Source organism: Tachypleus tridentatus, chromosome 2 (genome assembly GCF_004210375.1).
Source record: "Tachypleus tridentatus isolate NWPU-2018 chromosome 2, ASM421037v1, whole genome shotgun sequence".
NCBI classification, from domain to species: Eukaryota; Metazoa; Arthropoda; class Merostomata; order Xiphosura; family Limulidae; genus Tachypleus; species Tachypleus tridentatus.
In genome coordinates this window covers 15,028,035-15,038,893 of record NC_134826.1, presented here as the reverse complement: position 1 = coordinate 15,038,893, position 10,859 = coordinate 15,028,035, and the positions used below count along the sequence as shown (strand labels likewise).

General features: G+C 33.9%; 1 protein-coding gene across 1 annotated transcript; it reads right to left on the bottom strand.

Annotated features, from left to right (window-relative positions):
* Positions 1 to 1,838: 1,838 nt before the first annotated feature.
* Positions 1,839 to 9,911, bottom strand: LOC143235288 (coatomer subunit epsilon-like). The gene is made up of 4 exons (XM_076473275.1): positions 9,855 to 9,911; positions 5,084 to 5,152; positions 2,657 to 2,731; positions 1,839 to 2,189 (listed from the first exon to the last, which is right to left on the bottom strand). The coding sequence occupies exons 1-4, from the start codon at positions 9,861 to 9,863 to the stop codon at positions 2,142 to 2,144; spliced, it is 201 nt and encodes a 66-aa protein (XP_076329390.1). The 5' UTR covers positions 9,864 to 9,911; the 3' UTR covers positions 1,839 to 2,141.
* Between the last annotated feature and the right edge of the window lie 948 nt (positions 9,912 to 10,859).

Below are 10,859 nucleotides of genomic sequence, written 5' to 3'. Positions count from 1 at the left end.
AATGCATGTAGTAACTGTGCCACACAACATTTTAATGAGGGTAATAATTAAATGCATGTAGTAACTGTGCCACACATTTGAGAGAGGTAACTTAAATGCAGTAGTAACTGTGCTACACAACGTTTAGAGAGTAATACTTAAATGCAGGTAGTAACGTGCCACAAACATTTAATGAGGTGATAATTAAATACATGTAGTAACTACACAATATTTTAGTGATGTAATAATTAAATGCATGTTGTAACTGTGCCACACAACATTTTAGTGATGTAATATTAAATGCATGTTGTAATGTGCCACACAACATTTTAGTGGAGGTAATTAAATGCAGATTATAACTGCCACACAACATTTTAGTGGGGTGATAATTAAATACATGTTGTAACTATGCCACACAACATTTTAGTGAGGTGTATAATTAAATACAGGTAGTAACTGTGCTACACAACATTTTAGTGAGGTAATAATTAAATGCAGGTGTAATAAGTGCCACACAACATTTTAGTAAGGTAATAATTAAATGGTAGTAAACTGCCACACAACATTTTAGTGGGGTATTAATGCATGTAGTAACTGATGCCACACAACATTTTAGTGAGGTAATATTTAAATGCAGGTGTAACAAATGACACTTTAGTGAGGTAATTCTTAAATGCATGTAAAATGCCACACAACATTTTAATGAGGTAATAATTAAATGCATGTAGTAACTGTGCCACACAACAGTTTAGAGAGGTAATACTTAAATGCAGGAGTAACTGGCAACAGTTTAGTGCAAAGTAACAGTACAGGTAATAACTTAAATACATGTAGTCTGTGCCACACAACATTTAGATGAGGTAATAATTAAATAAATGTAGTAACTGTGCCACAACATTTTAGTGAGGTGATAATTATACGCATGTAGTAACTATGCAACACACACATTTTTACTGAAGTATTAAAATGCATGTAGTAAGTGTGCCACACAACATTTTAGTGAGGTATTAAATGCATGTAGTAACTGTGCTACAAAACATTTTAGAAGTATTAAAAATGCATGTAGTAAGTGCACACAAACATTTTAGTGAGGTAATTAAATGCATGTAGTAACTGTGCTACAAAACATTTTAGTGAGGTAATAATTAAATACATGTAGTAACTGTGCTAAACAATATTTTAGTTTACCAAAAGACTGGCATACAGGAAATCCATAATTAGTTAAATATCTGATTAAAACAGTTGTAGCAACTGTATTATATAGAATATTTTAGTCAAGTAATCATAATGTATATAATATAACACCTTTATTATATGAAATACATTAATCAGAAAATCATTAAAATATATGCAATAACTCAACAATTCTATAGCAACTACAGAGTTAATTTAAGGGGCAAGTTCTCAAATGCACATAAAATGACTTAATTCAATCACTGGATGTTTTAACCTATTAAATTATTAAAAAGTAATAAAATATTATGCCAGTTAAAGTGAAAGAAATGAGTATGACTAATAAATAAACTATTTATTTCTAAGATAATGCCCTGTTTAAAGAAATTGAAAATATTTTCACATTATTTTAGACAAAAAAAATAAAGGCAAAAAATTCATGTTATATCCCCTTGGCATGTTTTATTTCTAGTTTTTTGTGCTACATGATTTCCTGATAATTATCATTTATTGGTTGAGAATAACCACATTTATAAACAACACTAATACTTTATTAAGTATGGTTTATGTCAAATGTATGCAAGTTTTTCTACACTCTTACATAGGTTGTCCCACATGATGGAATCTTCCAGAAACATATGAAACAATTTCCTTAGAGTTTTAGTTCATAATGAATTATTTTTTAAACAAGTTGAGGTGATATATTTAAGAATATTAGTTGTGTGAAATATACAAACAAGAACAAATGTGTAGACACACTGTTATTATCTTAACATTGAAAAATGAATACATTCTACATATGTCAATGCACCATACTGAGAAATTCTCAGACAATAACTGGAAACCTTCACTACATGAAAAAAAACCATTACTTTATTTTTAAGCAAAATGAAGTAAGATATAATTATACTCATGTCCAGTTTAAATCACTTTGTATTTCCATATTATTAAAGAACAGTAGTACAAAAGACAGCTAAATAACTGGCTTTTCATGCTGTTGGTGCATACTGTCTTGCTAATCTATCAAACTCTTGTTCCTGAAACAAATAAGTAAAACTTTCAAGAACAAAAGAAAACAAATCTCTTGTAAACTATATGAAACAAAAGTTTTAATACAATTAACAGGTAATTTAATTAGAAATATTACAAAACTCTCTCACATTAAAACACCACTATAAAAGAACAATTCCAAGAAACAGTTTTAGAACAATAATATAAACTAAAAAAATAGGTACAACAATACAAAAACCACACTGTAGACATTAATATGTATTTTATACAAATAAACATGATTCATAGTCTGTGAAGTAAAACTTATGTATTGTACTGATTCACAAAAATGCCTAAAAATATTTTAATTTGTAAAAAAATCTGTACATGATAAATCTGTGAAATCATCTTACAACAATTACACAAATCATTTTAATTTAATATCAGATATTTTAATAGTTAACATTACCTTTGTTCTTGCTAGTGAAAAAAAACCCAATAATTAAATGCTAACCTTTGATTGGAAATCTTTAACAAACGGATGGCTATTATTAGAGTCCTTTAACTGGCTGAGGTATCTATTACTGACCTAAAAAAATACAAATTAGTTAAATACTTCACTTTAAATATTCTCACAGTTAACAAAATATATTAAAAAAACATACAAAATGATGAAACTGTTATTAAATCACACACATTTGGTTTTGAATTTCATGCAAAGCTACTCTACAGCCATCTGTGCTAGCTACTCTACAGCCATCTGTGCTAGCCACTCTACAGCCATCTGTGATAGCCATCCCTAATTTATCAGTGTAAGACTAGAGGGAAGGCAGGTACTCATCACCACCAACTCTTTACTCTTTACCAACGTAGTGGGATTCACCATCACACTATAATGCCCCTATGGCTGAAAGGGTGAGTATGTTTGGTGTGACAGAGATTTGAACTCACGACTCTCACATTGCGAGTCAAGCACCCTAACCACCTTTTTGATAAAATTATAAAAAACATTAGTTGAATGCAAGTAATACATTTACCTTTCTTTCATTTAATTTCAAAACAAAGAATGCTGGTTCAAACATTAGATATATGTATATTAATAATAACAGCAATGGGACATTTTTGACAAGTGAAACATGATACACGTAGCTACCTTTTCTACAAATGTACATCAGCATATGCCCTTCACATAACTTTTCAACTCTATTCAGCCCATTTCTCATTTCCTTGCTAGGCAATCTAACAATGTTCTCCTGTTGACATAGCAATGGACCATCCCAACACATTTGGTGGTCTTCGCTCAAATATACTGAACACTTCCTTATGTGGAAATACTGAGTTCTGATTGAAGTAATGAATTGATCTTCTGTCACAGATTATTAAAAGTAAAACATTATCTTTATTAAAAAGTAAGTTTTGATAAGACCTTAGACATACAAACTTCATGAGGTAGCTCCAGGCTGTGTTGAACATGACTGGAACTATAATACTCTCATCAGTCACTACTGTATATATCCGCTCTATCTGCACTTGCAATGTTCCACGATTTTCAACTTTTAACCTATGTAAACTATTTTGGATTTCATCACAATGGAATTTTTGACAGCCCTTGTTGAGGTGAATCAATCTGTCATATTTTAAGATGCTGTGACAGCCATCAAAAACAAGTTCAGGGCTGACAAGAACAGCAATAATGCTATCATTACCTTTGGAGTTTCCAACCTCAAACAGACAATGAAAACAATGTTATATAATTTCATCTGAGAAACAAAAACAGATGATGAATTAGTGTGATTGTTGCTCAAACATGATGCAAATCACGTGTCCATTCGACTGCCCATAACTCCTCAAGGAAGTAAGTTACCATCATACAGACTACATATTTGAATATGATAAGGTTCCACAAGATAAGGGAGAAATCCTGTGTCACTGATAAGATTTGTTTTTGAAAACTTTCTGAAAAAAAAACACCTATAGAATTAATATTACAGCTAGTCCAGTTTCAAGTTACTTCTAGTTTAAACTTTTAAGAGGCACATGTAGTGCTGTAATTTGTAAATATCAGCAACCTTCTCTGTTCAACCTTGAAAAGCTTAATGTTCAGCTTTTGAAAAGATCTTAATCACATACATCTCTTGTTTAAATAAAACTACACCAAGATCTTGCAGATCAATCCAGTACATAACCACATTAATAACTAAAAAATTAAACAATAACCAGCAATATAAACCATTACATTTTGGAATATCTCTCCATTGTTTCAATTAACAGTTTGTAGCTATTACTTCAAGTGTGGATTTGAACAGAAGATTTGAAGTGGATTGTTTTGATTTTCTTCAAATTGTTGAAATAAAAACTTAAAATTAATTATAACCTGAACAAACTTTACAACAAATCAAACAAAATTAAGCACAAAAGAAACTACTCTTCACAGTCACTTACAATCAGTACTAAAAACAACAAGAGTAAAAAAAACTCCCCTTTCTAAAAGGTGAAGATCCAAGAGCTAAAAAGTATTACTTCTGTCTTTCTATAATTGTTCTTTTTTACAATTGATACATCTATTATGGATGGAAGTGTTTTAAGTTACCCAGGAACTGCTCAAAGAATTGATACCATACATATAAGTAGTTTTTGACATGTATACGTGTGTCCTAAATAATACTGAAATAGCCATTACAGAACTGTTACTGTACATCTAAAAGTGTTAAATTTATTTCTGCACATTATATGTAGAATGTTGACATTACATGATAAATGTCTTATACTATAACTGACTATTTAGCCAAACACCTGTTCATATACATTAATATAATCTTCTTAAAACCAATCTTAAAATTATTATACTCAAAACATTCTTTACTCAGAAACTACTACATGAAATACCCTTGTTTTATAATTTTATCTATTAATAGTGTAACATTCAAAATGTTATTCATACCTCTGGAGGCTTTCCTAGATGTTGTGAGAGAACCATCATGTTGATTAAAGTTTCAGCATTGTTACTGTCCTGAAATTTGTCAGAAATAAGAATTGTCTGTAATTCTCCCCAACATTGCTTACTGGATATGTTTGTAACCAATAGAAAAGATATATCCTATACTTTATAACTCAGACAATCGTCTCTTCAGATTTAGTAAAGGCTCGGAGTTTGCTATGACAGCATGACATATTTAGACTAGAACCACTGCTCTGAACAGTAATGGAATTTCTTAAAGCTATTTACTGTTTAGTTAGAAAAGAAGAATACAGTGATTCTGGGACATTCTAGTCATGTCCGATATTTTCTGTGTTCTAAAATGCATATTTTAAACCTACAGAAACTACTGGATAACCAACATAGCTGACTTCACAAGTGTGTGAAAAGTCACAAGAATAAAGTTTGTGCAATTTAACAAAAATAAATGAAATGTAAAATATCGGAACATTTTTGTTATACTAAAATTAAATAGAATATACCGAAGGAACACAGGCAGCCACTGCATGTTTGTACATGTGGCATAACTCAACAGCTTATTCACCTTAATCTCTCACCTTCGTTTGTTACACTGATTAGACAAAGTGCAAAAAGTAGTAAACATTAAAATTAAATGTATGAAACTGTTTACTATAAATTAATTATTTCTCACAATCTGCAGTGACTGACTGGTTGGTTGATTTGGTGATTCATGACACAAAGCAACTAGGCTAGCCTATCTGCACCAAACACCGGTAAAAGTTAAAGCCAAATTATTAAAATTCATAAAAGAAAATTAAGGTAAAACAAGACAAAGTTTAATTTTTGAATTAAAACATAAATAGCATTAAATACAATTTGTACATCTAGTCTACAGCAGTAAGAGAAAACTACAGTAACAGATACTATAAAGGACTATCTGTAGCATAACTTTGTTTGCTTTTGAATTTCGCACAAAGCCAATTGAGGGCTATCTGCACTAGCCATATCTAATTTAGCAGTGTAAGACTAAAGGGAAGGCAGCTAGTTATCACCACCCACTGCCAACTGTTGGGCTATTCTTTTACCAACGTATAATGGGATTGGCCATCGTGATTATAATGCCCCACAACTGAAAGGGCGAGCATGTTTGGTGTAACTGGGATTTGAACCCACGACCCTCAGATTACAAGTCAAACACCTTAACCTCACCTGGGCCATGCCAAAGCAAAATTATAATTATCATAACTCTCCAGGATGACTAACAAGTAGTTCAAACATCAGCATTAGTCACCTGAAACTGGCCCTTCCAGTCCTGGTGTCGAAGTTATTTGACATTACGCTATTTTCAAATCAAACTAGATGGACTGTGATGCTTAAAAGGGAATCACATTAAAAAAGTTAAAATGTATAAACTAATAAAACTTAAATAGTATTAGAAAGATTAATGGTGTTTAAAAAACTAAAAACATTTTTAAGGTGGACAGTTTCACCATCGTCAATAAAACTGTCAAACGTTATGGATAAACCTTGGGACAAAACACATTTAAAATGGTACTGTTCTGAGAGTTGCAAATATGGCAAGACAGTAAAATGTGGCTTATTGTGACCTGAGTGTTACACAGACAACACATTGGTGAATCAGTACCAGATAAAATAAAATGATGAGTTAAAAAAACTGTGACCAATGCATAGTCTAGTTAGAACAACTCCTTTCCGATCCTTATAGAAGCAAATTGGCCAAAGTCCTGTAGATGGTTTTATTTGGAAAAGCTTGTCTTCTCATTGCTCACTCGAGGTTGACTGCCATCTGGCACGGAGCTGAGTCTCGAATACAGAACCATAGTCCATGTATGGAACAGGCATGGCAGTGATAGTGCCAGAGCAGACAGATTCAGCTGCGGTGCCTGCGAGCCTGTTCCCATAAATACAAGTAGATGTTAAAGAGAAATGGGCCATTTAGTTTTAAATATCGGCCAGAACAGGAGGAGAACTAACTTGAAATGATTCTAGGGCCAACAAAGAACTAAGTGAGTCAGTATAAATAGTGCAATTTGAGTACTGCTTAGCTTCTATGTGATCCAGTAAAAGAGATATGGCATACAGTTCAGCAGTGAACACAGAAATTATCGGGATTCTGTGCACAACCCTCAAACCCAGAGCCCACACAGTCTTTACCTGATTTTGAACTACTTGTATAAATAGAAATGGAATGATGATTTGAAAGATGTTCAGCAACAGACAGTATTTCCAATCAGAAGTGTCTACTTTTCTCAGATGACTTAAAGAAAGGTCACATTTGGGGATTGTAATAAGCCATAGTGGGATGGGTTGAAAACAGATACAGCAATGTTATTCAAGGACAGACACATTCATCCAACTGCACCTGGATGTGAAGGCCAAAAAGAAACAATGGCAGATCATCTGTTCTCAAAAAGCATGTCCCACCAAAGAAGGAAAACACAACACCAGGTAGGATGCTTTGTAAGGAAAAAGTTTCAAAGACAAGAAACACTTCCAAACAGCAGAGGGTGCAAAGGAATTTCATAAAACTCTATGTATACACTCTGGACTGGGAGGAGTGTGATGATGAACGGGTCCAGCATCTTCAAGGCCGAGGTCCTGCAGCACCATGGACAAGTGACCCATAGTCTAGTTTTGATTGAATAAGAGCACGATATATGTTTATCAGAACATTGATCTGCACCCCAAGTAGTGGAAGAGAGGACACGAGGATGTTCTGTGTTCTTGTGCATTTGACTCATAGCTGCTTGATGTGTGCTATAAAGGTCATTTTACAGTCAAAGATAAGCCCAAAGACTTTGCCTCAGGGACTACAGGCACGCATTCACCAATATGGAGTTCAGGGTGAATACCCCATTGGCAGCAAAAAAGCATAAAGCGGTCCACTTCAGTAAGCGATTGAGAGCAGTCAGAAGCTGCTGCTCAATATACCTCATGTTCGCCAACTGAGCATGAGATGTGATAGCACTGACATATAGAACCCATATGCAAAGTAAGAGGGAGTTGTTCAGTGATGGCATTAATTTTTATATTGAAAAGTGTGACACTCAAAACACACCCAGAAGAACCCAAGTTCCCATACAAAAGAACAGGAAAGTGTCAAACCGCATGAACTTGGGAATCACTTGGCAATTTAAAAATTTTAATAAATATGGACAAATGGCCATGTAACCTATATATTAACATAGGTCTCACAAAATGCTGTACATCCATGTTGTAGCATAAGCCTTCTGAATGTCAAACATATTGATTCAAAGATGTTGTCGCTGAGAAAGGCTTTTCTGATTGAAGATTCCCAAGTCGGATCAGGTGGTCCATGGTGAAGAGCTGTTATTGGAACCCACACTGGGTGGGTGAGAGAAGGGTTGTTTGATTTGAAGAACAAAACAATACAAGCATTAGCCATCCTCTAGTCTTACAGGACATTTGTCAAAGCAACTGAAGTATGGGGAATCTTAGATCCTTCCCAGACTTGAAAGGTAAGAAATAGCCTGAAGGAGAGAATAATGAGGGGACCTCCTGTAGAAGGCTCAGTACTTTCAGTTTTACCATCCAGGTCCCCCACCACAGGGTCTGTTAAAATATGCTAGGACTGACGCTACAAACAAAAAATGTACTTTATTTAGAAGTTACAGGTCTGGGACCCTTTCAAAGTGTAATTCTCCTTCCCCAATGTACAATTTATCCCCTAATGGTGTTTCCAATTTTGTTGAAACAGTCTCCAAGTACGCTTGTAGCCGTCCTCCAGCTCTTTCGTCGACGGCTCTTTAATTTGTGAATTGTCTCAAATCTTCTTCCTTCAAGGGTCTCTTGAGTTCAGGGAACAAGAAAAATTGCAAGGAGCAAGGTCACGGAGTAGGGAAGAAGATCGAAAGGTTTGGCCAAAACTCACGCAGTTCTGAGGGCTGAATTTTGCAGCAAACGTATCTTCACTTTCAAAGTCCACCGATCCAATAATATACTCTTTCAGCAAGCTCCTGACGGTCAGACGCCAATTTGCCCGGCATCCAGTGTGTTGATTTTGTCAATGGTGGGTCGCCAGTTGACGGAAGGACGCCCGCATTTCATCTTCAATGAACTGTCAACCATCCTTACTGCTGGTACATGCAGCGGCGCTAGCAAAGGCCGTAAGCGTGCGCGATGCAAAGCGGCAGTAAAGCGTTGCTCATGTCTCGGAAGCAGCTTCATTTCGCAACGGTACCATGGCACGCAATCGTATTTCAGCTGGAGCGTATGTAATGGCACGCTGTAATGGTTTTGTGGCAGAAATGGCGAAACAATTTTGGTACAGTATGGCAGCGAGAAAAGGTATGTAAGGAAGGCAATGATATTCATGGAAGTGCCTAGTGGTTATTCTAATAAAGTATGAAAACTGCAAAATGAAAAAGGTATGAAAAATCACCTACATTCAGAGATCAACTCAGTAAATTTAATTGCATATGTTTCACAGAGAAACGGCAACCAATGTACTAACACATCAGGTTACGCTTCTTTTAATGAAAAAATGGTTCGTTATTCCAGCAAAATGAAGAAATTAATAAACTACTAATTTAAAAAAAGAAATTGTGAGTTAAAAGTATGTAATTAAACACTTAATTTTAAAATGAAACATTTTAAAACTTACTATATTTGTGATATTGGTGATTTGCAATATTTTGATACAATATTCTGTAATAACAATCTTACATTTATCTGGATTAACACTTCTAACTTACTACTTGGATGGCTAAACTGGTATTCAGACATCACTTACTTTATCCATTGCTTCCTGAAGAAGTGGTTCTCCTCATCAAACTTGCCCTGTCCCATAAAGCAGCAGCCTGTCCATTCAGCAAGAGTGGGGTGTTCTGGTATTTATCTCCAAGCTCTTGAAAGATGTAGAAGGCTTCCAGCTTCTCTTCCCCTAGGAAATTATAAACTAGATCATCTAACAAAAAAACATGCATTCACACAGTAACTACTAAAAACATCTAAGCCAGGTATTACCTGAAGCCTCTCACCTCCATGAAAATACAACAGCAAATTTTAAACTAACTAGTGTAACAACAGAAAGCATAAAAACATCCAAATGACTTTCATTTTATCACTGTTTAATATAAAGAACTGTACATCAACTTGTAATTGTTTAAGTTACAATTAATGTGATTTTATCACACATTTTAAACATATTAGTTTTAATGCTACAGTATATTTAAACTGTGACTTTCAAATTATTGTACTTCATCATATATTAGGGTTTCAGAGAGTATTTTGTCTCATTGTTCAATGAACTGACAAATTCTGATACTGAATGAAGGGCCTCTAATGCAGAGTCCTGTAGGAGAAAAAAGATAGATCCAGAATGCTATTTTACACTCTGATTCTGCATCCAAAATAGAAAAACTAAGTGAAATGTGGGAAAAACAACCTATAATGATTTGATTTTAATACAAATATTAAGACAAATAATTCCGTTTATTACCTTTTCACACTTAAACTTTAAAAAATGAAACACTTTGAGCAATAACATAATTTATGATGAATAAAGTTGTTCAACAGCTAATCTGGTTTATAGAAGCAAACTACAGTAAATGAATAAAATGCATTAAAATATGTTTCCATAAATTTGAAACACAAGGGGAATGATAAAGATATACAAGAAACATCCCAAATATGTACCAATGACATGACAAGATAAAATAAGTGGAGTTAAGGAAGAAATGTAAAGAATGTCATTAAATGTATGACAAATAAACTATAAAAAAATAATAACTCAGGA

Excerpts from the sequence above, each read along its gene's own strand:
- LOC143235288 (XM_076473275.1), bottom strand. Across the intron at positions 2,732-5,083 it reads ATCTAGGAAAGCCTCCAGAG|GTCAGTAATAGATACCTCAG; the intron begins GTATGAATAACA and ends GTATTTTTTTAG. Across the intron at positions 2,190-2,656 it reads TTAAAGATTTCCAATCAAAG|GAACAAGAGTTTGATAGATT; the intron begins GTTAGCATTTAA and ends TATTTGTTTCAG.